General features: G+C 32.1%; 3 protein-coding genes across 3 annotated transcripts; all 3 read right to left on the bottom strand.

Moving 5' to 3' along the window:
- Window positions 1–8,179: 8,179 nt before the first annotated feature.
- LOC25498755 (myb family transcription factor PHL7) lies at window positions 8,180–11,473 on the bottom strand. Its single transcript, XM_013593692.3, has 6 exons — window positions 10,638–11,473; window positions 9,712–9,797; window positions 9,526–9,565; window positions 9,372–9,429; window positions 9,216–9,285; window positions 8,180–8,796 (listed from the first exon to the last, which is right to left on the bottom strand). Exons 1-6 carry the CDS (start codon window positions 10,747–10,749, stop codon window positions 8,446–8,448), a joined length of 717 nt encoding a protein of 238 aa, XP_013449146.1. The 5' UTR covers window positions 10,750–11,473; the 3' UTR covers window positions 8,180–8,445.
- A 155-nt stretch (window positions 11,474–11,628) lies between these two features.
- LOC25498754 (PHD finger protein ALFIN-LIKE 2) lies at window positions 11,629–14,822 on the bottom strand. The gene is made up of 5 exons (XM_013593691.2): window positions 14,468–14,822; window positions 14,331–14,363; window positions 13,584–13,806; window positions 12,253–12,376; window positions 11,629–12,167 (listed from the first exon to the last, which is right to left on the bottom strand). Exons 1-5 carry the CDS (start codon window positions 14,556–14,558, stop codon window positions 11,910–11,912), a joined length of 729 nt encoding a protein of 242 aa, XP_013449145.1. The 5' UTR covers window positions 14,559–14,822; the 3' UTR covers window positions 11,629–11,909.
- Window positions 14,823–18,709: 3,887 nt separating this feature from the next.
- LOC25498753 (E3 ubiquitin-protein ligase APD2) lies at window positions 18,710–25,543 on the bottom strand. The gene is made up of 10 exons (XM_013593690.3): window positions 25,122–25,543; window positions 24,106–24,212; window positions 23,886–24,008; window positions 23,653–23,746; window positions 22,008–22,082; window positions 21,857–21,936; window positions 20,368–20,514; window positions 20,061–20,133; window positions 19,633–19,975; window positions 18,710–19,175 (listed from the first exon to the last, which is right to left on the bottom strand). The coding sequence occupies exons 1-10, from the start codon at window positions 25,345–25,347 to the stop codon at window positions 19,100–19,102; spliced, it is 1,344 nt and encodes a 447-aa protein (XP_013449144.1). The 5' UTR covers window positions 25,348–25,543; the 3' UTR covers window positions 18,710–19,099.
- Window positions 25,544–26,755: the final 1,212 nt, after the last annotated feature.

Genomic DNA, 26,755 nt, shown 5'->3' with positions numbered 1-26,755 from the left:
AATAAAACTCTCATTCATCTTTAATCATCTTGAAAAAAAACCAGAAAATAAAAAATATAACAACTTTTTCAACAACCACAAACACTCCAATCTCAAATCCAACAACAACACCAACTTTATCATCAACAACCGTAACAACAACAACAAATTCAAAATTCCAACAATGAGCAAAATTGAACAACAACCACACGTGGAATGCCCATGAAATTTAGTTCCAAGGAAACACAAAGGGACAATAGACAGAACCATAATTCGAAGCCCTAATTCCCAAAATTCTAACCCAAACTCAATTCCAGAACTTCAAATTATAAAAATGGTGGTGTAATTTAAGAAAACACTAATTTCAGATCCTTCAAATTATATTCTCTCTTGTTCAAATTCGGGTTCTAATTGATGTTGAATCCGTGGAAGCCATGAATTCATGATGCTGAAGGGATGAATTGATGAATCTGAATTTTATTTGTTGGTTAAATATTGGATTTTTTCTTGAATTTTTTTAAGGTATATTGTATGAATGTTGATGGATTTCATATGAATATGAAGAAGTGGTGTTTTTTTTTTTACAAAGCCTTATTACCTTTGGTCTTGGAGGGGCTTAACCAATTATGTTTTTTGTTCTTCTTTTGTCATAGCTGGGCGCTTTTAGTCATGTTTTTGTTTTGTTTTGGTGGCTTAGGAGGAGGCATATTTCTAGGGCCATGCTGTTGAGAGTTTTGGTTTTTTCTTGTGCAGGCCGCTGTGTAATTTCTGGATTTTGGTTGTACTGTGAGGCGTTTTCAGCCATGGTAACCTCTTAATAAAATTTTGTTGTTCAAAAAAATAATATAAAGAAGTGGTGGAAGGAAGAAGAAGAAGAAAGGGAAAAAATTAGGTGTTGGTGGTTCAGTGTGGTACATAATAGACCTGCAATCGAACGGTCGAAAACATATCAAAAATATTAGATATTAAAAAACACACGGACAAGACCAAAACGGTAAACGGAAGAAGATTTATGGGACCAAATTGAGACACTTTATAGTTAGGGGACCAAATTGAAAATCGAAAATAAGTTAAGGGACCAAATGATGTATTAAGCCAATATTTTTTTATAAAAATAATTTTGAATAAAGTTATACATGAATAAAATAAACTAATTATAAGGGCAGTCTTTTTTTTTAATGGCAAAATATTATATATATATATATATATATATATATATATATATATATATATATATATTATATATAGGTAAATATAAGGGGATTAGATCCAAGTATTACACCAAAAAGAAAAATAAAAACACTAAAACACCCAACGAAAAATCAACGACACCGTCAATTTTCCATCACCAGCAACAAAAATTAAGCACCTGATAATGATTTGCGGCTTCAAACATTCAGATTCGACCACCAGTCAACTTCCGGTCTATTGGAGGAGACACCAAAATAGTCTAAAAGAACCTAAGTAAGAAAAACTGGCTTTCGATCTCGAATCAAAAGTGATCGGTCCACCAGACTCCCGACACAAATCATTAAGCACCCCTTAACTCACGCGCAAACACCTTAACCTGTCCAAAAACTCGGACCACCATTATTCAGATGCCAAATTCATAAACATAGAATAGGTGGAACAGCAACGTAAATTGAACCAGCTCGAACATAAACAAACCTGCATCACCACGTACCACTTGTACCTTGAACATCACCAAAGACAGCAGCACGACAACACCAATCCCACCAGAAGCACCACCACGAACACTGATACATCGCGACGCACCCCAACAACACTACCAGATCCACATAAACCACACGCGAACACAAAAAACTAGACCAACACAGAAAACTAGGCCCAGGTGGTTGGTCTTTCTGAGAACAGAGATATTTCCTATCAATTCTTTGTAAGAATTGGTTTGATTAATATAAGGTTTGATTTATCTTACTTGAGCTATTTTATATGCATGTATATATGAATTTATAAACATTAAAGTGTTAGGGCATGTTAAATTTCAACAAAATGAATTACTATAAATGTGGTTAATAATTGAACAAGAATAAATGATAAACCAACAAATAATTGAGATACTTAATATCTATGTTTGCATAAACCAATAAAATTCCTAAATGGCATCAGCGTTCAAATCCTTGTTGTATCTTTACCTCATCATTTAACTACCAAACCCATTTTAGCTAATAAAAATTGCTATATATATTGTCATGATCATGTCTATTTCAAAAATGTAAATAACTTTACCGTGGTATTTCATGGATCTCATCTTACTTAAGATATTCGTAATCCTGAGATAAAAAAAATGTGATATACCTCAGGAAGCACTCACTCATAGTCCATAATAATCCATAACTAACAGTAGGGCTAAATGTAGAAAAGAATTAAGCAGAAGATAGTGGACTAGAATAAAAACCAATTTTCAGACTTATGATTATCTTGTATTTTATTCGCCAATTCCTGCTCAACTCATTTCACCCCAATTGGCTGAGCATTCTTCCTGAGAAACAATTTTGTCTTTACACTTAGCAACCTCGTCTCTCTTGTTGTTTCTTGTTGCCCATGCTTACATCACTATTTTTTGGCATTTGACTAGTGTTGTTTCTGTGCTTGGGAATGATGTGAACGATCCGTATGTTTTATCTGCATTCTCCCTTTATTGTAGAACAAATGACTTAGTGCTGTTCATATTAACTTCTTCACTCTATATATGCAGTTTTGAGAGCTGCTAAAACTAGTGTTCTTGAAATTCCACAAATAATGTTTGCTACATTCATAGAGAATATAGTGATCATTGTAACCTTGAGTTGCCATTGTAGCAACTCCTCCAATGTTAGTTAACAAAAATCCTAAAATGAGGTGTCTAGAAAATATTCTATGTTTCAAAATTCTATTTTTAATTTTATATTTGGTATTAATCACTAGTAGAAAAGTACAAATTTTTTTGATTTCTATGTATGGAATGATTAAATGTCCTTTTAGTTGATCAATTATTCAGACTTAGGCTTATATTGGTTCTAGTTTTCCAAAATTTACAAACACATTTATTTCCTTGATTTTCATTTTTAAAATCATTTTTCAGCTACAGTTATTAGCATAGATCATTCAGTTACAGTTTTTTACAAGTCAATTAACATAGATCATAAACCAAGAACCTTACAACAAATAAAATCTATTTGTTATTAAATGTGAACTCAATAAACTAAAAATGTCTTCATTAAAATTTATCCAAGATATTGGGTAAGCACGCATGGAGGGAGGGATACATAGCCAACCTTAAGAATAGAATCTTTGGGGTCTCATAATGAAGACAACAATTGAAGTTTTGTATTATTTTTTTTTATTTTTAATGTTTAATAGCTCTAGTGTACAACCTGTTAGACGCATTATTGCTTAATACATAAATAAATTACTATAAATCTAAGAAACATTAGGATAAACAACACAAAATAACACCACAAATTATTTTTTCTCAAAACTAACAAAGTCGTTGTCCAAATAAAATTATGTAAAAAATTAGTCAATACAACATTTAATGTTGTGAATTGATTCAAACCTTGCTTGGATCAATTAACAAAAAAATGCATTTTGAAACATATCAGATCTTGGTGAGTGCATGCTATTTTAGTTAAATAAAAGATGAAAACAAATTAATGCATCATTAATTTAAATTAAAAAAACTTTTTTGATTATCAAATAATCACACATTGATTTTCTCTCATTCCCATAAGTTAAACGTGATGGATTTCAATCATAATCATCAAAACCAACTATATTTTTTGGCATAGGATAGAAGTTTCTTACGGTGCCAACTTAGTTGGGATATCAATGTTGTCTCTTAATGCATGTTCTCTGCTTATCAAAAAAAAAAAAAACTACCTTTAAAAAAACACTACAACTATATGCATGAACCACAAAAATATTTTAATATGCTTATCTCCTTTATTTCTCATGTATTACATATGACTTTTGTGCCATGCATTTGAGGTGAAAATGAATACTATATGAGAAGTGCTATTTTCTACAACTAATCAAATAACAAAAACCATGATAACATAGTAAACAATTGCAATTTTTTTTTTTTTTAATAATAAAAAGTAATGTATTTGGGTTTTGGTGGAAATCATGGTAGCCTTAGTGTGTTGTTCGTTGTTTTGGTGGGTATGTAATCCGTGGTAACAACATTATCTATATTATGTATGTTAAAAATACAGAGTGATTGTATTTTTTAAATAATTTAAATAAATACTTTTAATAATATGCCAAAATCGATTTTAATAACATTTTAAATAATTTAAATAAATAACACCTCTTAAAAAAAAAAAAATTAATCCAGTTCATTAAGCTACTAGATAGTGAAATTATTTTCTTATATCTTTCTCTTATATCAAACAAAATCTCAAATCTATTTCTCTCATTTTCCATTTTCTTTTACATATTTATCTCTTCACAGTTTGTCTCTAAAATTAAAAACAATTTAAATTTAAATTTAAATTCGTCAACCTCATCATATATCAGACAAAGATGAGGTTTCTATCCCCATATTCAGAAATCATAAACAACTTAGCTTTATTTTCTCTCTTTTCCTTGAGTTTTTGTCTACTTTCTCCTTTTCTAGGATGATTGAATGTTCGCCGACTTGCTACATTCATAACATGTAGGAGTTGGTGTAGCACTTTCTTTCTCTAAATTCTTCTTGATTTATTCAGTAGGTTGAGTCTCTCTCTAAAAACTTTGGTAGATCTTCAAAGAAGACTCCTCTAAACGACTATATATAATAAAAAAATTAATCTTAGAAAAAAAGAAAGTTGTATGTGGTACTATTAAAAGCATGATCCCTATTAAAATTCGATCACAATAAAAACTTTTATCAGTTGGTAATTTTTGAATAAAAAGTCGCATTAATCATGTGAACATATCAAACCACTTACATGGATGGTGGCATTTAACATGCACAAGTGTTAAATTTGTGCATCATAGAAAAGTTTACTTTTGTATAATTTTTAGCCATTGATATAATATTATTTTAATTGAATGGTTTAGATCTATTGATGGCAACCTGATAGCAACTTTTTAGTCATAAAGCAACTGCAAAAAAATGGGACCCCACAAGCAATTATTTAAACATTATAAAGATGATAGGCTTCAGTATTTTTCTGTGTGAAATAATAGGCCACGGAATAAGAAAGTAATTAAATATTTTATTTGAATAAAAATTTCATCAAATATTGTTGTTCAAATAAATCAATATTACATTTTTTTAATAAAATATAGGTTTTTTTTTTTTTTGTGGTGGCGTGGTTTGAATCCCGAATCTTGCATATATTATGCATTGTCCATGCTAACTGAACTATGCTCAAGAGGACAATAAAATATAGGGTTAAACATGCTTTTAAAGCCTTTAAATACATTTTAGTCTCTAGAAAAAAAATTGAACTTTGATTTTTTCAAAGTTTGGAGAAATTTTTTAAAGAGATTAAAAATTAAAATTGATATTTAAAGGAAGAAAAACATATTTAATCTAAAATATATCAAACAACAAATAATTTAGTGTAATATCTTATATTTACCACCAATTGTTTTAAAAATTCCTCCAAAAATAACTTGTTTGGGGAGAAGTGGGGTGTCTGGGGGTTCGAACCCCAGCCCCCGCATATAAAATGTAATATCCCTAACAAATGAGCTAAGCTCGTGGGGATATTCAAGTGTCTCTTTTATTAATAGTTTTATAGATTAAATTGAAATAATTTTATAAACAAAAAGAAGACTAATGTAAAAACACATCACACGTTTAAAGAACTATTTTTTCTTTTAACGAATCAACTTTTCATAATTATTTTTTTTTGAATAATTTTCATAATAAAAATACTAATCAGATGTATTAATCTATTTCAAAATAATAATGAATCTAAATAAATGTTTAAACTCGAACTGTTTTCCCTTTTGTTTGTTTTGGTTTTACCTTAACCATTTTTACCCAACAAATAAAAATAATTGAATCATTTTGCTACAGTACAGCTTTATAATAGTATATTAAAAGTTGAATCCATCCAACCGTACAGCTTTATGTCAAAAAAAAAATTTATATAAAGAAACTGGAATACTGGCTATAGAAGGTTTTGAAGGTATTTATGTATCATGCACAAATTTAATATTTGTGCATTGTAAACGCCACCTACATGATACATAAAAGATAGTTTTTTTTGTGTATGAAGCGTTCCCTTCCATGTGAACTGCAAGATTTGCTTAAACAACTTTGAGAGTTATATGAATCCAAATAAAAAAAATTCAAGAAATTTATTAATATAACTTGGACCTCGATAGCAACTAGTTTAGACAATCAATGTATATTTGTGTCAAATACCTATTCCAGAACCGTGCAAAATCACACTTACCAATGAGCTACTCCATATTGGAATGGATGCAATATCATCTAGATATAGCATGTAGATATTGTCAATACATTTTACCAAGTAATTTTATTTCATTATGAGAAGTAATTCATACAAATTTGACATTCTTAAAATTTAATAAATAGCTCATATTAGGTTTAGCATTCGAACAACTATTTTTGTTGTTTTCTTTTTATATTAGGGTTAAGAAGTGAAACCATTTTCAACGTAATGCTCACACACCTCATCTCTTTTTTTCAAAGGACAAGATGAAAATCACTCAAACTATAGTTGGTCAAATCTCAACTAGAAAGGTAATCGGAGAACCGGATGTTGGTTTTTCAATATTTGGCTCAAGCAGTTAGGTTTTGTAGAGTATGTCATGGTCAGTAGTAAAACTATCCACGTACCATGAAAAAATATGTATAATTGATATGAATTCAAGAATTATGAAAGAATTTTCTCCTTTTCTTATATTTTGATTGAGCTATTTTAGATGCATATGTATGAATTTATAACCATATTATGAGTGTTACGACTTTTGAACAGTGGAGAGAGTAAAGAGGTGGGAGAAGAGTGATTTGGTGAGGGTGACTGATTGAAAGGCATGAGAGTCCTTAATTTAAACACAGTAAACTGCGATAAATGCAGTTCATAATTGAGTAATGAATAAAAGATACTTTTTTTTGTAGTGTATAAAAGATACTTAATATACCTATAAATAATTGTGTAAGCAAAAAATAATTGAATAATACCAAATTACTTGCAGTTGCATCATGCTACAATAACAATTAAATATAGTCATATCTAGTTTACGACTGTTAAATAACATCGTATCGGATAAAATATGGTATAAATATAAGTTTATAAAGAGGAGGCACTCCACCCCATCCAAATCCCATATTGGATAGATAAAACTCTTGATAAAAGTTTATAAACACTCGAGACATTTGCCAACATTTTTCTTACAACTTTATGATGTCAAACTTGTTATAACTCTTAAGATGCCTTTTATTTTTGCCAATAATTTTAGATTTGTGCAAAAGACTGGTTTCAATGATTTGCCAATGTTTAAGAATCTACATGAGTGTGACTCCTATACGAGGTCGTCATTGTGACCCCTATATGAGGTTGTCACATGCAAATGATTCCGGAATATAATCCAGTTCGCAGATGGTTATAGGTCAACGCCTACTAAAATAATGTTGCCCATCATAGATGCAACATTGTGATCCCTATACGAGACTATCACTAATGATCCTTATTCGAGGCTATCACCGACTCAAATTCTCGTTGGAATAAGGTGGGTCCCTATTCGAGGCTACTGCACCCATGTATAGTCCCACATCGGATAAAATATGGCCTGAACATAAGTTTATAAAGAGGAGGCACTCCACACTATCTAATTCACACTTTATAAAGAGGAGACACTCTACACCATCCAAATCTCACATCAGATAAATAAGACTCTTGAGAAGAGTTAATTTTTATTTTCCTATTTGATAGTTGTAATTGATTATGACTTATCGATTATCGATTTTTTGGGTCATAACTATTAATCATTGATAGAAAGGTAATCAATTATCTTTCAAATTAGGACCATTTATGATTTCTATGTATGTAATGGTTAAATATCCTTTCAGGTGATAAATTACTCAGACTTAGGCTTATGTTTGGTTAAAAATTTACTAACCAACATTTTCATTGCCTTAGTTTTCACTCTTAAAATCATGTTTAAATTGCAGTTTGAACTAGTTATTAGCCTAGATAAGATAATCTATCATCAATCAAGGGCCTTGCAATAACTCTAAAATCAGAATAACTCTGTTGCAAGCAATCAACTACTTACTATCAAAATATACATATATGATGTGTGATTCTGTTGAACCTTTTATTTTCATCCAACAATATATACATAACATTGTTCATTTCAAGGTCCTCCAACTTATAAATGTCCATATGAAACTGCTTTGAAGGACCAAAAAAAGATCATGCAAACATTGTATATATAAGATGAACATCATCATCAACTCTCTTATTAGGGCAAACAGTTATTCTAATTATACAAAACCTATAATAAGAAACTAGGCACCAAAGGTGATTGGTAGGTTGCTTCAGCCAGCTGACTCCAAGAAAGGTTCCAGGTTTGGTTGCTGAATTCCGAGGTAGTGGATGATCCCAGTTCAAAACCTGTAGGAAAAACATTCTCATTTGTGACCTTTTTCTTTTTCGCTGTTCGATGTTCTTCGTCGGATTGTGTTTTAAAGGATTCAGATTCCTCGGAAAGAGAGGGCAAAGGGGTTGCTTTACCAACAAAAGGCTTGCAAGCTTTTCTTGTAATTGTTCTGATTTGATTACTTTGTCCAATTCTGGCTAGATACTTTCCTTGTGCTTCAATCTTCAGCTTCAAGCTTTTTGGAACCTTCAACCAAATAATACAAAATTTTAACGTCTCTCTATCATGTTTTCTCCTCTAAGAAATTATACATGTTCTCCATTTTTCATTGGTTAGAGTACCTTATATAAGAAATAAATATTTCTTTTTTTTGTTTTAATTCCCTTTAAAACTTTCTACAATTCTTGACCTAAAAGTTATTAAGACTATATGTTATAGTAAATGAAGCAGACAAATTTGGATGAAGCACAAAGTGTAATATGTCATATATTTACTTGAGAAAAAAGTAAGATTAAAAATTTCAAAAATTTTGAGCAATATATTCCATTTTGATTTGTTCAAAAAAAAAAAAAATTTCAAATTTGTCAACAAAGTATTAAATTTGTTTGTGTAAATTTACTAAAATAAATTGGATAATTCACACTTTGTCAAACATTATAAAATACCTCAACTTTATCACTCATGCGGTTTTGCACCTCTGCCTGCATTTGAAGGACTTCCTTTAGCTGAAGAGCACTATTCATTTGCAAAATATAATTAATTATATAAGTTGTCTCAAAATGAGATATGAAAATTATTGTTTAATTAGTTTTTTGACTTACGATATAGAACAGAAATTTGGCAGTATATCTGATATGCTTCTCTTCTCAATTTTTCCTCCTTCGTAAATGATTAAGTAACAAGTTATAATTTCATTTGAGGTTGGTATTATCATTATTTAATCAATACTATTACTTGGCTAAGTCAAAAACTTACTTGTGGTGGATTCTGGAATCAATTTGGAGATCCTGTATTTCTGAACATATCCAAGATGAGCATATTAGTCATTGTTTATAACGTTACTTACGTTACTTGTATTTCAATTTTCAAGGGGGAATTATTTGGCATTACTTCTTATAATTCAATATGGATATAAGTCTATATAAATGGATGGAGAGTAACCTGCAAGTGGCTTTTGACGTGTAATATTTTCAATTCTGAAACTCCCATAGCCTTCATTCCTTTCAATATACCTTTTGGTGTTGCCCCTTATTCAAATAGAAAATGCATATAATCATAAACTTTTTATATGTAAATAAACCTTCACTCATGTCGCCCGCTACAACTCCAACAAAATTATATTTGTAATGTTTAAATAAATAAAAAAAGAGAAGGATAATGCAATTATAAATAAGTTTGACAAATCAAATTGTTAGTCCAAGTATCAAAGAGCTTAGTTTTAAATTTTTCTCAAGTCAAGTTGAAGGGTCATGCATTCACGCTTTCATGAATTTTGATTTTTGAATAAAAAAAATCACACAACCTACATATCAAGTTGTGTTTTAAAATAGATTTGGTGACGTCATAATACAAATCATCAAATCCTATTCAACAATCTTGATCTTTATTCAAATCAATGAAGTCTAAAGTTGCCTTCAAATATGAAAGTCTCTTAGACAAAAAGAAAAATGTCATAAGTTCTATCATAGTAAATATTGCAAACATTAATCAACAACAGTTTTTTTTGCAAACATCTCTACCACTAAATTTATTTAGAACTCTTTGTTGGTATGATTGATCATTTGATATTTCTCTCGTGAACTAATGATTTAGAAACCAAACTAGACATTGAACTAGATCATAGTTGAAGACATCTAGATCATAGTTCAACTTTTAAACCGGCATAACCACGATCGAATTGCTCAAATAATCAAACCATAAATAGGATCTATTCACGATTCAACCAGTTGAATCGTCCAATTCAGTTTTTAAACGTTTCTATGAAATAAAGAAGTTTTGCGCGATAAAAATAAAAGGGAAATCTACAAATTGCACTACACATGTTATCATGCACAGTATTGTTAGAACTTAGTGATGCAAAGACTTACTATCTGCACCCCCAAGCCTATTTACAGCCTCCACAAAGAGATCATGGAGTTGTTGTGTCCATCTTAAGCGTTCTTTGTGTGTGGCAGAGCCATCTGAGCGAGTGGAACCCATAACTGAACTCTTGGGGTCTGAAAGAGGCCCAAAAAATTGGTTACTAAAATGAAGGATTATAGTAAAAGGAATGAAAAACAAGACAAAAACAGTTGTCAAGAGACATAGAATTAACCAACGTGGCGATGTTCACCAAGGTAAATTGGCTTCATTAGATTCTACATTTTGTCTTTAGCTGTCGGAAGAAACCAGGTAGTATACTGTTATGTAAAAACCTAACAGTCTTTACCATCAAAAACAAATTAACATGTCGTGTCTAAGTCATTTGCTTGGTGAGAATGCCTATGATTCAGTCAATGTCATTAATTAGTCAATGAAATATGATTATGAATGATAGGGGAAAGAGTTGCAGCAACACATTTTGGAAAATCCCCCTCAATATGATTATGAAATATCTCTAAACTGGGGTATTTGTCTATTTTTATAATCACACAGATTTTAGATTAAAAAAAAACAAAAAACAATTACCTCATGGAGGTGTCACATTATAGGGTGCAGATAAAAATAGATAAAAATAGACAAGGGGTATTTGACGGATGTTTGATAAAATCAAGAGGTTTTGGAAGTTTTGCAAGATTGAAGGTGGTTTTTGACGAAAGTTACAATTTCATGGGGTAATTGACAATTTACTCAAAATATTTAATCTCAACTTGACATATGACAAGTCTTGTAATATCGAGAGAGAATCAAATCGAGCTATTTAAAAAGGGTTTAGAAACAATAATTTCAAAATACAGTTTATTATGACATAACATTATGGTGTTGTTATTTGATGCATCTGGCTTATCCCAACTAGTGGGATAAGGCTTGTCGACGCCCTTTGATTTCCCTGCAAACAATGAATAACAAGTGTTACCAATCAAGAAATCGGCATCATTGTTTTGTTATCAAGTTTTTGGGTATGTTCAAATTCATCAATGGAGGATCCTCTTCCATGTTGGTTAGGGAAAAATGGATCATACTTGCAATGAAGTGACAAAAAGAAAACATGAATAAAACTTGAGAAAAATTGTTTGATTTTCTCCCTACTAAAGTCAAACTTAAAAGAGTATAACATGAACTTCTCTAAGTAATGTAATAACAAAAGTCAAGTATCCTTTTCAGCCATGAAACATCATTCACTTCTGACATATATGTATTCTTCCAAATTGCCTTTGAAACTAGGGTCTGTTCCGCCTGATGCTGCATTGAGGGCACTTGTATTGCTTTATGCTCTCGGCCTTCGCAGGAGTGATCTTCACACATTTCCCATGGTACCACCTCTCACATATATCACAACCAATCCAAAACTCGTCGGCATTGTAATTACCGCCACAGCTCCCGCAAAGTGTTTCACTGTGCTCGTCTTCCTCCTCCTCCTCATAACCATCATCCACAGGAAACTTTGGGTTGCTTTTGACTTGCCCGTCACTGGATCTCTGCGAATAAAGGTGAAATTTTATCTAACAAGCCAAAAGAACCAAAGAAACAAGTATGCGTCACTAGAGAAGGAAAAACACTAACCTTGGTGCTTCCTCGGGATTTACTTCCGCTGTCTGCTGCTGGCTTGTTGTCCTTAATTGGTTTCCTGTCGGTCACGATTTCGAAAACAGTAGGAAGTTCGTTGATCAAACTAAACAAACGTTTCCTGCCATAAAGAATCAGGGAAACCATCAATATAAGGAACCATCTGTGAAGTTGCAGCAGATGTTGAAAAGAAATGCCACAATGAATAGACTCAATCTAAGGTCTGTGTAAATCTCAACTGCAGTGATTACAATGGAAGAGAAATCCTTAAGTGGAAAAACATAATAGCCACCGATTTAAGAAAAATGCTATATAAGCATGATCAAATTGCGTAAAATATTTCAAAACTCAAATTAGTATAGCATATAACATAAAAGGAGATTAAACTGTTCAAATTGACAACAAAGCATCTCAAAATGCGAAATCATAACACATAAATTGTTCAAGAATCAACATCATAAAAGCTAAGCAAGACTTAAAATATCACACTTTAACAACTGAGGAACAAATTGGAGTGTGAATGTTTGGCAGTGCAGGAACACCTATAACAGAGTCGCTGTCATACCAGCAGACAATGGTACTGCAATCCACTTTACCAATTTAGTGAGTTACATTGTTGCTCCATTCTCAGAGTTGATGGATAAGGTCAGTGGTTGTTACACAATAGGTTGAACAAGGGAACCATGAATTAAGATTGAGGAATCTTGAGACCAAGACAAGGCTGCTCAAATGCAAGAACGGGAAAAGGAAAACCCAATTTTTTTATTTTGACTACAAGGTAGTGTTTTTGTAGAAGGTGTCAACTTCTAACAAAAGTCACAACTTTCATGCTGCATCAAAAGGAAAATTCAACCTTCCAATGTCATCACATTTTATGGTTGATTCAGAGGTAAGAGTCAATGTTGTCAAATTGCTGCCAAGGCAGATTAAGTTCCGCCGTGCCAAATTTATATGGCGGATTATTTCCAAAATTTGTCATTGACCATTGACAACACTGGTTAAAATTGAAGTAGGCTATTAGAGTAGTCAACATGACCACTCCCATCGCCATTCACATTTATATTTGTTAATTTTCTGGACTCTGACCTCAGCTAATGTTGCTCATAACATAAAAATGTGTTAAGACACGTTTCACTGCAATAAACCAATGCATGTATATACCTATCCAGCATCACATATCAACAAACCACAAAAATTTGAACAACCATCACAAACTCCAATCGCATACCACAGTTTTTAACACTAAACAAGTTATACAAGACTATAATAGAGAACCATAATAAACATCAATTATAACCATATATTCCACCTAGCTAGATAGAATGTACCTTTCATTGCGGTTAAGACGAGCTCCGAGATAGAAGGCCACAGAAAGCAACCATGAATCACTGTGCACAGCAACAAGAGAAAGCCAATCCCTACGGTTCATGCCGTCTCGAGCAAAATTGATTCCAAGAGCTGGCTCAGGGAGTTCCGGCGGAACTTCCTCTGCTGGCAGAGTTACTTCCCAGCTTTCATTATTATGACCATAGAGGCACAAATTATCCTTATCTAAACAAACACAACAAATTTCAAACTCAATTTAATCTCAAATAAACTAACAAACCATCTTAAAACCCCTTAAACTATAATTGAATGTGACCCTCTAATCAAATTCCTTAAAACAAAATACATTACATTACAAACCTAGTCAAATATAACATTCCAACAAAAAGAATCATGCAAAATTCACTCATAACTTCAACACAAATTATCCTTATCTAAACAAACACAACACAAACTTCAAACTCAATTGAAGCACCAATAAAATAACTAACAATCATAAAACCACATAAACTAAAATTAAATGTGACCCTCTAATTAAATTCTTTAAAACAAACACATTACAACCCTAGTCAAATTCAATAAAAAAATAACCATGCAAAATTCACACACAACACAGAATCTAAGTATATTAAAACAAAACCAATACCAACAAAAAGTATAAATAAAATAAAACCAAATTCCAACGTAAAACAAAACGCAACAACATTAAATTAAAAAAGAACAAATTCAGATCCGATAATACACTTTACCTGGATCACAGAGACCGTAAAATTCATCAACATCTGAAAAAAAGGACAAACAAAAACAATCACAAAAAAGGTCAGAACTTTGATATCAAAAATACGAAAAAAACGACCCAGATGAGAATTTTGATAGATAAGAGTACCTTGAGTGAGAGCACGAACAACTGCGATTCTACGAGCGCTGTAATCTTTGAAGATCTCTTCAACGGTACGAGGGCTAGAAGCCATTTCCATAACCCAATTGAGATCTGAGAAAAAGGGGTTTGGATTTGGAGAAACTAGATTGAATTGAAAGGATAGAAGGGTGAAACCATGAGAATGGATCAAAAGGGTAATAGAGAGAAGAATGAAGAACGTAGAGAAAAGGTGTGTTTTTGTACTAGTAGTGTAGTGTGTGTTACTAAGGTAACAATTCTCTACGGTTACACAAAAGTGTCGTTTGTGATATAACACCGCTAATGTTTTAGGTTAAACTAAACTAGGTTTAGTAGGTTTGTGAGGTGGATTAATGTTAAAGGTCGTCTCATCTATATCTAATGGTTGATTTTCGTGATTATTGACACTTATGATTGTAGAGAATATATATTTTCGTAAAATAAAGTTCTTTGTTAGTTTATTTGTTTTTTGAATTTGGTTGTTTTTTATACTTCGTGGGATATACTTATGTTTACGTGGATGGCAAGATTTAGAATATAACTGCTGAGATCTGAAGATTGTTCGTTTGGATTTGTTGAACTATATTTAAAATGTAACTAAGTATATTGATCGTGTAATCTTCATTTAATGGTTTGTATATGTGATTGTTGGTTACTTTTGGCCTTAGAGAATTTATTCCATAAAAAAAAAAAAAAAATCTTTGTTTATCGGTTAAATTACTTATGTTGCGTCCGTTGCTTTAACATTTTCCTAATACAAACGTGTCTAGGTGAATGTTTAGATTCAAAGTATAATTACTAAGATCTGATAATATTAATTATTTAGACTTACAAAACTAAATTTAAAGGTCGTGTGTTCTTTATCTTATGGTTAATTTTCGTGACTACCGACACTTGTGTCTTTAGAGAAACTGTTTATGTGAAATAAAGTAGTTTGTTTATTAAATTGCTTTTTGGGCGGCGACTTTTCTAGCATACATATATTTACATGGAAAATGTATTCTCTCCATTAAAAAAACTTGATAAAGTTATGTGAAGATCTTGATCATTGATCTCCATATTATGAACGGTCATAATCTACTATTGATCTTGAACATTGATAATTTGAAGATCATGATCAAATCTCCACATTATTTTCTGAAGTTTTTTTTTTCAATTGAAAGAATCTTTGATTCATCTACGTATTCAGTTAGATTCTTAATAAAATTATTAAGACCCGACGACTATTGTTTTATATTTATTAAACTATATTTAAAATGTAACTTAGTATATAGATCATGTTATTTTCATCAAATAGTTGATATACTTGACCAGTGACGCTTGCGACCATAGCGAACCTATTTCCATACATTGTTTGTTTGCTAAATTACTTTCTTCACGATCATTTAATAAATTATTTTCATTTTTAACACTGTTAAATATATCTTTTCTATATATATGTGACCAAACAACCATTCAACAATTTATATCTCCTAACTTTTTTTTTTCACAAATAAAATTACTTGATAATTATGTTTTGGCAAACTCTTAAATTTTAACGGGGTAAAAACAATATTATTTAATAATTTATAACAAAATAAATAGGTAATTTCTTGGGTTGGAATCTAACCCTAAAAATGCAGCAACAATAAAATTTAGGGTGAGTTTTGGTGCATTGAATACCTTGTTTGTTGGCTAAATTGCTTCTTATACATTCAACACTTCCCAAGCACATCTAACAGTCTACGTGAATGTGAGGGTCAAGGTTTTATTTCATGAAATAATTAAAAAAATAAGAAATAATCTACAATCTATACATGCTCGTCTTATACATCGTAGGCATTCTATACATTTTATTTTGCACTCAAATGTTGTAGCATAACATAGCACACCAACTTTGAAGTTACAAGGGATACACGTTTTAACTCTTTTACGTCAACTTTGATCTAAGTCTTGATCTATATTTGTTCTAAAATGATTGTTTTATTATCTTTCTCTGATCACTAATTAATTTGATGGAGTGAATGAAATTGATGTTTTACCTAAGTAAACTTGATAGCGATTTTCGTAAGTGTACGAAATCGTGTAAGTAGTAAAATTAAAACGGTAAGATCGAGTGTCGAACTCGAGGATCGCGTTATACTGTCGAATAATATTTATAACTTAATTGAACAAAAGGTACGAGATTTGTTTGATAGCAATAATGTAAATTAAATAGAAGAAAATTTGTTTGAACTTTATAATAAGAAAATTGTTGAGGATGAGGTTCGCTAGATGACTATCTTAAGTTAGTGGTGAAGTTTAGCATGGGAAAGACTAATTTTTCCCACCATGGGAAAATTAGTTTTTAACCATTAGATCAAATCAAAGAACACATCCTTACCATACTCCCTCATCACTAGATTTTGTAATTTTATTATTTTAAAACCATTTTTTAAAAACAAAAAATATATTTCGAAATTAAAATAAACATTTAAAAATAAAAAATAAACTTAATTTTGGAAATTAATTTTCCAAATTTTTTTTTGAGCAAGTTTTTTTCAAAAAACTTAATTAAATCTTCGAAAATCATAATTAAATTTTTTGAAAACAAGTTTATTTATATTTTTTAAAATTTTGGAAAATTAATTTCCATATTTTTAAATTTATTTTTTATTTTTATATGTTTATTTTAATTTTGAAATATATTTTTTGTTTTTAAAAAATAGTTTTAAAATAATAAAATTACAAAATCTAGTGATGAGGGAGTATGGTAAGGATGTGTTATTGATTTGATCTAATGGTTAAAAACTAACTTTCCCATGGTGGGAAAAATTAGCCTTTCCCATGCTAAACTTCACCTAAGTTAGTAACTCGAATATAACTATTGAATCAACTTATCGAATTATTACCGAATTCTCTAATTTATTCTTGCCCTAATTCCTTAGTGACAAAACCATTAATTCTAAAACAACTCCTAATTCCTCAGTGAATTTAAGATTAGAATTAAGCATGAATGAACAAGAATTCTCAAGTGGTTTCAAGGGTTTGCATCTATTCCTAGATTACAAAGGCAAGAATTTCTTATCTCAAAACGTATATAAATTCAACTTCCGTTTCACAATATAAACCGTAAATCAATTTAAAGGTGATCAATCAATAAAAGCATTAAGCATGGAGATAAGAAAAATAATTCAATAAGTTTCATCAATAATCATAATCCAATCACATGACAAATGTATTCATCTAGGTCTACTCATCCCCAACAACGGAGGGTTTAGTCATTCATAGCAAATACACAAGAGAAAGAGATTAAAGAAGAATTACAAGAACAATCCATGAACGATTCTTGATAAATCTCCTTCAATGGTGTTGAAAGCCGCCTCCTTTGTGTCTTGTCTGCTAGGTCACAGATTTCTCCACTCCAAATTGATTCCAAAAACCCGTTCCAATTTGATAAAAACGTATTTATAGAGGTAAAATTGAAGGTAATAACCTACATTTTTGTCGGTTATCAAAACTCTCGTAGGAACAATTTATCACTTTATTAGTTGTTTGGATGTTGGCACTCGCACATGTTCTTGACCAACATTCTGCCCCACCAAAAATAACTTATCTTCCCCAAACGATGGAGGTAGAAGAAACATACTCATGTAATGGGTGTGAATCTTCTGAAAAGAACCCCTCGATCGGGCTTGAAAAATGTATTTCCATTCCAAAAATTACTTTTCCTTCAAATTAATTCTATATGACAATGACAAAGAGGTTTAACGATCATGACACACATTGCACGATAAAGACCCCCTATTTATCATGTGTCATTGACATATAGAATAAATTTGAAGGAAAACTAATTTGACATATAGAACCCCCTATTTTTTTGGTTACTTCTCCGACCTGGCACTTTATCTTGCACTGTATATGATGGATGGCTTCAGATGGAACCATGACATTTTATAGTATACTCATTTTCTAAACCACTGGCATTTGACTAGGGAAATCTTCTCTGCCTTAATACAATTCAACATTAATAAATAATTACCGATTGACGGGAGGCCATGTTCCCACTTAATAGTCATGCATTATTGACTGTGTACCTCTGCTATGATCATTGTTAGGTTATACAAGGGATGATGACTCTTTTAAGATTATTACTCAAATTTCTTCAACCCGGATCGGTTCTTCGCAAGTTTTCACAGCCCATCATACTACGTTCCAGACAGTTGCACCTAATTCCCATGAGACAGCCGCCATAAATGCCAAGGTAATCAATTCACAGGAAGACAAGCAAAGGGGTTTATTATTTGCTGTATTTGATCATCCTATCACAATATTTACACCGATCCTTTTGGCATTTCTAATTTCCTAGTAGAAATTTAAAAGCAAGTTCATGGAAAACATTCACAGTTACTGTAATATTCATTCATTCAGACGAATTCATACACCGATTACATTTCATCTCATGGTAGGTCATTCCAATTTGAATTACACCCACCCATTTTTCCCCCTTAGATTTTGTTGCAATGCAATGACCAATACAACCCTCACAGCAGGTAGCATTAGCTTGATCATTGTAATGATTGGCAGGAAAATAACGAGTACATGAGAAAGAAATCTATGGTTCTGGTCGCTATTCAATTAGTCTGTGACTCGGAGCACTGATCAAACAGTAAAAATTCTCCTCACCTTCTTCATGTTCCTACGACAAACAGGACATATACCTGCTGCCTCGGCTATCCTGCATAGATAAGGTTGGGCATACATCATTCACCATAAAAGCATCAGGCACCATAATGCATTATCATGTATCATGTATGTCACTGAAAATGTAATTTGTAGAGTAAAGGTATCGAATTCATCAACTTGCAAATGTCAAAATCATACAAGAGGAATCAAATTCTTAGGAAATTATCTTTGTTAAATCTTTCTTCTGGAATGGCAAGTTTCAGACATGTGCTAGTTTTTATATTGTAGTTGAGAAATATGAGAATATACCAGGGTGAAATGATGAGGGAAGTGTATATTTGAATCAAGGTTTTAAATCATGAACAAGGTTACTTTGCAGTCACGTCGTGGTTTTTGTCATTGCAAAAAGTTTCTGTTGCTTCAGTCTCGTCGTACCTATGAGTTATATACTTCTAAACAAAGTTGTTTCAGGAATTTGGAAGTGCTTGTTGTGATAACAATGAATTTACCTAGATCCACATGCAAAACAAGCCACGCAGTGCCCACATGGAAGGAAGAAGCAGTCTCGTGGAGCATCAAAACAAATCGCACAAAGACGCTGGGTGTTATTACTGGTTTCACCATCACCTAATATCTTCCCATCAGTGGAACCTCCGGCGACAAAGTTAAGATCCTCATCATCCTCTGGTAAGGAATCATATGATGAACCCCTTGAAAGATCATCTTTGCGAGAAAGGAAAGGGGCTCGATCAGGTCCTGTTCCTTCAGATCTAGATCCTACTCTATCATCATGTGAACATTGAAGCTTGTTGAAGAAGTTGAAGGCCCAAAACATAATCAAAGTCAGAATACCTGTAGGGAGATGCAGCTTAAGTAACATATAAAACCATTTGGGATTAATACTGTCGGAGGCTGATTATAGAAAGAGGCTGGCTACCTATGCCAATAATATATGTAAGCCATCTTGGTCCATAGGTCAGTTTGACATACCACTCATCATTGGATGTGTTCTGAACAAAAGTACAGAAAATATAAATAAACAGGAAAAGCAAAGTAACTAAAATAGAGTCATCTCCAAAATTAAGGAATAAATATCTGTTTCACATAGGGAAAATGCAGAGTTTCAAGATTGCAACATCAGAGATAAACCAGAATACTGGGTTGCCTCATTAAAAAATTATCTCCACTTAAGATTTATAAGGATGACAATTTATTTGAAGCAAGTAATATAATAATAATCTTGCCTGTTGTGGAGCAGGAGAAACTAACACAGCTGTGCTTCCGTGAGGAAAGAAGATATTCATACTGCATGGACTACCAGTCAAGGCACATTTGTAGTAAGCTTTTGTTGTATTATGCAAGAAGGCCCTTACAGTGAGGTTTAATTCAACCTATTCGACAAGAAACAAAGGACATAACTAAGGATGATCAATGATGATGAAAATAATTAACACTTTGCGTTACAAGTTTATAAGCCTGTTAGAATCATGTAAGGTTAAAAAGAACTGACTCTGATGAGAAATATAAACAAAATATTATAATAACACTTGCATTGCATCAAATACCAACTTTCTGACACTCAGAACACTCCGGTCCAGAATTATCACTACTCAAACACCATTTAATTGAACGCAAGGCCTTTTGTGTAACATTAACTCTTATCAAATATGGTGCAAATCAAAGGTCTGGTGTTTTTTTCAATCGATCAAACGAGATTATAGGGAAAAAAATATGGAAAGAGGAAAAAATAAAAAATGAGATACTTGATACCATTATGGTATGATGAATAAAACACTAACCAAATATGTACTAAATTTGGCTTCAATGTACTGAGTTCTGCAAGATATTTGTTTCTTTAGTGGTCAATGTCAATCTATCAAAGGACTTAGGATGCTAAAACATGGTAATCATGCTTACACAGATTTAAGGGAACAACAAAGGTATGTTGGTGGTATGATCAAGAAGTATAAGTAGTGGCACGATTTTTTTTTTATTTTTTTTATAAGCGAGCAGTGGCGCAAATGTGATCTGGTCTGGGAGTGTTTCTGTTTGTGACTAGGTTATGTTTAAGGTACTGTTAGAATTCAAGTTCGCATTTATCTGCTTTGCCGTCTATAACAGTTCAGTCCTATAAATCTCGTGTAGTTAGCTGATTCTGAAACCCATGCTATCAGAATATCTATATCCATATTTATCACATGTCGATGTGTCACCCTACTATTTGGATTTTTCTCTGAAAGCATGTAGTTTAGAAATTAGTTCTCCTGTACCAGCTTTCTTGTGCAAGGATATTTAGATGCACACAGATGTTTACAAAAGCAAGTATAGGGATAGGTAATGTCCATGTTGAGATGTTAAAGTAACATATGACTATTCAAAGGTTTTTAAACATACAAATCAAAATCTATGTCATAAAAGACAAATGAAAATATCCACATCATAAATCATAGTAACCAAGCATACCACAACATCAGAACTTAAGCCTAAATCCACATTTTATAATCTCTGAATAACTTATCTTGCTCAATTGAACAAGATATCCTGTAATCTAATATCATTTTTACCCATTTTAAGAATATTTTAACATAAACTTATGTTTGTAGATTTCCCAATATGAAAAATAACACACCATGGCTTCATAACCAATGGAATTTTTTGTTTTCTACCATTCTAGAGATGGTAATTAGTTATGCCCGCTACAGAAACAAGTATGGTATATAAATATAAAAATACCTTCACCTCCTCTTCCAAATTACCCAATGCCACGTAATAGCTGGATGACCTGAATATTTTCTGTGTAATCACACCAGTTCCTTGAAGAAGAAAAAAAATCAGTATATGACTAATATGAATCCAGATGTAGTTTTCTTTCACGCTTTCTTACCACGGATCACATTCCAAGACAAAGTTGTATTGGGATATGTTAGGTCCTGCAGCCATAGTGAGAGGCTTTGAGCTCCTGCAAGCAGAGACAAAAAAAAAAAAACATATTCATTAGATATATTTTTGGTATGTCCCTAGTAACTATAATGGACTTGAGCTTCATGATAACCAAAACGGGGAGTACATTTCAAATTTGTAACGCTACTTGCAAAAGTTTTACACATCTGAGTGTAATATTTATGATCAATGGAACCCACTTAAGTTAGCCCGGTGGTATTGACTTAGGACCTAGGAGTGTGCTCCTTCTTAAGGTCTCAGGTTCGATTCTCCCAATGCTAATTTGGGTGGGCTAATTTAGCTTCTTCAAAAATATATTATTTATGATCAATGTAACTCAGCCATAGAACTGAGGTCTTAAGGATAAATTTAAACCAGCTCTATCCTCTCTTACAACTACGTGTTTAGTCAATTTTGGGGCTTCATTGTATAAATGTCTTCACAAATCATGTTATATGTCCGAGTTTTAAAAATAATAAAATCATGTTATATGTACATGGATTGTGGAAAATTTCCATTATGTTCCACCTCAAAGTTAAACTAAGATCTGTTTCATCGTGGGTATTAAGTGGCTGTTACATCTAACACATTGATAAAAGAGTGCATCTGAAAAGAAGAGAAATTTCCATAAGAGACACAGCAGGGTTGTAACAAAGGGATATGCCCTAACAAGAAGTGAAGCAAAACAGAAGGGAAGGGGAATGGAAGTGAAGCCAATAAAGTTCCAAAAGACCTGTCAGTTTATACAGCCACTGAAGCCAAACAAAGAGGAATGGAAGTGAAAAAGAAACTTCAAATGAAATATTTTCTGCAGGACGTAATATTTTAGCAAACAATATCTAAAGAAATTTTAAAATCATGAAACCTACCATAGGATTAACATGCTATAGAAAAAGCATTTACGAAAGAACATATTCCACTCCAAAGAAGATCAAAGAGAGTTCTTAATTCTATCAGTAAACATTATACTTAGTCACGCAAATCTCATCCTCTTAAAAAAATTAGTTTGATTGAAGAAACTTATTAAATAATAGGTAAGACATAAAGAAATTGTATTATTCTACCAGATTCGTGTTTTAATTCAGTTGTGGATTGTGCAGTTCTCGATTTTGTTATTTTCAAATATGATCTAGAAGTTCGCTACCCAATTCAGAAAATTTGTGAATTATTGTGGGTGATAGTTTATCAGCCCAAGCTTCAGATTTCATTCTTATAGTTCTGTTTTATATTGCCTTATATCAAACATGATTTTAGAAAGTAAAAACAAGAAAGAAAAAGAGCCGTTTGGTAACTTTTGAATCAAAATTGAAGGTTTGACTAGACTGCTAAAAAGTAGCTCTGCCATTAGATTGAAAACTTACACTTAGCTACACATCAAACTTGTTCATAGACTAAAAACATATAAGATGAATCACTTCACTTCAAATTTAATTTAACCAGATAAATTTTACAGAATCAAACTCATTCATTATCACGCTTGTCAAACACGGATACAAACACACTTAGTGACAAGTGAGTGGTAATTGAACGAGAAACAAATTCATAAAATTAAAAGAGAAACCACTGAAATCTCATTTTTGAGCAAATACCTTCTGCAATTACAAGATAAAGAGAGGAGTTCTCAGAGCTCAAGCTATACGAAATATTTACTTCAGACCCTCTATTCAGATAATATTTCCATTCCTGGGGAAGACATAAGAAAAGAGTGTCAGTTCAATCACAGGAAATGTGAGGCTTCAGCAACAAGATCAAGCATAAATTCTTTCTGCTTTGCAGCATCAGAATTTCAAATCACAAGAAAGGGGGAAATACATATACTTGCCTTAACTGAGCCATAAGGAATAGACATATTATGGGTTTCGCTCCAAGTGGAAACAACATCAAGAGGTGGATCTTGATGTGTACCATAAAGAATGAGTCCTGGATTTGCCTTTAAGTTTTCTACCTAATGCAAACAAACCCAGATTACACATGCACTCACAAACTACAAATGGAAGTTCTATTAAAAAAAAAAATAATAGCTCTCAGTTACTGAAATTTACCTTCACATATTGCACAAACATAGGGTTAGGTTGCAAGATGAGTGAAGAACATGGACCTAGAACCACACTCATCGACCCATAAACCCCCATTACCATTATCACCGCAACTGTAACATTACAAAGTAATCTCAATATTTCATAATGAAAATATATGCAGCATAGCAAATGCATTCAGTATTCAGACTAACTATGTAAGAACTTGTGAATGGACAAAATGAAGTACGGAGTATTTTATCGAAATTACTAAACATACATTGCTATTGTACAAGCCTTAAGTGCACTATCTAAGATTGTTGTTACAGTCCCTGTTTGGATAAACAGATTAATTTGCAACTTATAGCATAACTACTTACCATGGTAAGTGCTTATGCATAAGCTATTTTGATAAAATAAAAAAAAATTAAAAAAAATAACACAAAATAAAGTTAAATGGTTTGTCTCTCATCTATAAGCTGTTTTCAAAAGCTATCTTGGAAAATTTCTGAAAATATGCTGAAAACAGCTTATGAACATGTCATAAACTGTTTTAAAAAATTCTAAGATCATATCATCATATGACAAAAAAATACTCATTTGGTAACCTTTTTTTGTCACGAGCTTACAACTCATTTTTACTAACTTATAACTTATTTTGATAAGCAAATTCAATTAGCTAATAGCTTAACATCTTTCTCTCAATTTTACCCTTGTCATTTTACTTAAAAAATAAATTAATTATTAATCAAACCTATCTTTTTTACGTCATTTCATAGTTATAACCTAGTTCGGTCACAAATTTTACCAAACACTACAAATTCAAATTGTATCAACTAGCTTATAAGTTATTCTCTATATTCATCTGCTATAAACTAGCTTATCAACTATCCGCAATTTTTTTGCGAAACAGAGCCTTATACGTTTTCATTATCAGTAATTTGCGTATGAGCTAATAAATGATTTTCACAACATTACTAAGAGATTGAATTAGTGTTTATTTGATTAATGAAAATGAAAAGGGAGAGATTGAATTTGGTTACCGAAGAACCAAAAGCAGAAGGTAACGGCTAAGCAAGAGCAGTTATCATCCCTAGCAATGGCGGAATGACCGTTGATACGCCGCGCAAATCTCCCGTAGATGATGCTCACGCGCGGAGACTCACGTGGACGGTTCGGTGAGACTTGAGCATTTTCGTTTGGTTGAGAAGTTTCGCCGTTGGCCGTGGAAGATGAAGAAGTTACGGTGGCGGAATTCGGTTCTTCCATTCTAGAGAGAGAAAGAGAAGAAGTAAGAGAGAGAAACTTGTGTGTGGACGAAGAAGGTGGTTCATTGAAGTGAAGGGAAGCTTAGTGGTGTTTGTTCAATTCAACTCAACTGCGAGTTTGTTAGTTAGAGCTTAGAATGGTTGTTGGCTTCGGAATGAGAACTCAACTCAACTAACTGCTGGTAGTTAGTTCAGTTAGGATTTGGAATTGTGAACGTAGCAGTTGATTTCAGATCAGATGGTTCATATTTTAAACTTGATTTCATATAGTAAAACAATCTCAACCGCCAGTTTATGATCAAACGTCTCATATCAACTACTTTCTATTCAAGACGAATTAACCCCCTCATTGCTTTCTATTAAATGACATTTAAGTAGGGACAATGTATAATATATGCAAGGTTCGGGTTCAAACTTCGGCCACACAAAAAAAATAGTGACATTTAACAACGTGCCATAATTAATTGTGTCATAAATGACATTTTCCAAGCTTTTATAATAAGATAGGAGTATTCAATAAGATTTAAAATTCAAATTCAAATTTTCTTTTTTCCCTCCCAAAAATATGAATTACGCATAAGTTCATTCCTCTATAAATTCAGATCTCTACTTTTCGTATCTCTCATTTCCGTCATGACCAATTGTAATATGAAGACAATGATTTCATATCATTGTTTGATCGGTATTCGTTTGTTTCATATTTTATTTTATTTATTATCTTTTCGTATTTAAATTTGTTCTAATGTTACTAACGTGTAACTTTATCTATTTTTATGCATTGACACCTCTAGATCTGCATCCGGTAACTGATTTAGACAAACTAGTAAACAAACTAAGGATCAAATAAAGAACATACTACGTGGATTTTATTGAACTATTTTTTTTGTGCGTAGATGACTGCATATTCGGGGTTATGCGAGTTGACATTGGTCAAATAAACTACTTCTTTGGTTATGATGGTTGACGATTGCGGCAACAAATGCTATTGCATCCTAATTTTTGTATCACTTTTATACGAGCACTTCAAAATTAAAGGACACATGAAGCGTATGATTTTTGCATGCAGAATTCATGAGAGCGTGAAAATAATAGTTAGTGCTCCTATGATATAGGCAGTGGTGGAGCCAGGATTATTATAAAGTTTGGACAAAAAAATTTGCAACATATTTATATGGGTTTACATAAGAAATTGCATGCAAATAGGCATGAATGAGACTTTTTGAAGTGAGATTAACATTTTTTTTTTTTTTTTACGTATCGAACGTGAAAATATTTCCATACACACACGAGTACAAAGCATCCCTTGGAAGAGTGTGACTCCACTGTGAAACCCTAATCGTGAACCTCATCACAAAGGTAACAACTCACTCCCATTATTTTTTTTTTACTGAAATTCTCACTCTGATCAT

Source organism: Medicago truncatula, chromosome 7 (assembly GCF_003473485.1).
Source record: "Medicago truncatula cultivar Jemalong A17 chromosome 7, MtrunA17r5.0-ANR, whole genome shotgun sequence".
NCBI lineage: Eukaryota > Viridiplantae > Streptophyta > Magnoliopsida > Fabales > Fabaceae > Medicago > Medicago truncatula.
This window is presented reverse-complemented; position numbering and strand designations above follow the sequence as displayed.

What these genes read in the sequence shown, in the direction of transcription:
- LOC25498755 (XM_013593692.3), bottom strand. Translation starts at nt 10,749, where the DNA reads ATGGGTTCCACTCGCTCAGATGGCTCTGCCACACACAAAGAACGCTTA. An exon ending in TAGGCTTGGGGGTGCAGATA is followed by an intron (nt 9,798 to 10,637) that starts GTAAGTCTTTGC and finishes TATTTGAATAAG; the next exon opens with GGGCAACACCAAAAGGTATA. An exon ending in GCATGAGTGATAAAGTTGAG is followed by an intron (nt 8,797 to 9,215) that starts GTATTTTATAAT and finishes ATTTGGTTGAAG; the next exon opens with GTTCCAAAAAGCTTGAAGCT.
- LOC25498754 (XM_013593691.2), bottom strand. Translation starts at nt 14,558, where the DNA reads ATGGAAATGGCTTCTAGCCCTCGTACCGTTGAAGAGATCTTCAAAGAT. An exon ending in TGTTCGTGCTCTCACTCAAG is followed by an intron (nt 14,364 to 14,467) that starts GTACTCTTATCT and finishes CCTTTTTTTCAG; the next exon opens with ATGTTGATGAATTTTACGGT. An exon ending in TTACGGTCTCTGTGATCCAG is followed by an intron (nt 13,807 to 14,330) that starts GTAAAGTGTATT and finishes GTGTTTGTTTAG; the next exon opens with ATAAGGATAATTTGTGCCTC.
- LOC25498753 (XM_013593690.3), bottom strand. Translation starts at nt 25,347, where the DNA reads ATGGAAGAACCGAATTCCGCCACCGTAACTTCTTCATCTTCCACGGCC. An exon ending in ATTTGGAAGAGGAGGTGAAG is followed by an intron (nt 20,515 to 21,856) that starts GTATTTTTATAT and finishes CTTGTCGAATAG; the next exon opens with GTTGAATTAAACCTCACTGT. An exon ending in TTTCTCCTGCTCCACAACAG is followed by an intron (nt 20,134 to 20,367) that starts GCAAGATTATTA and finishes ACTTTTGTTCAG; the next exon opens with AACACATCCAATGATGAGTG.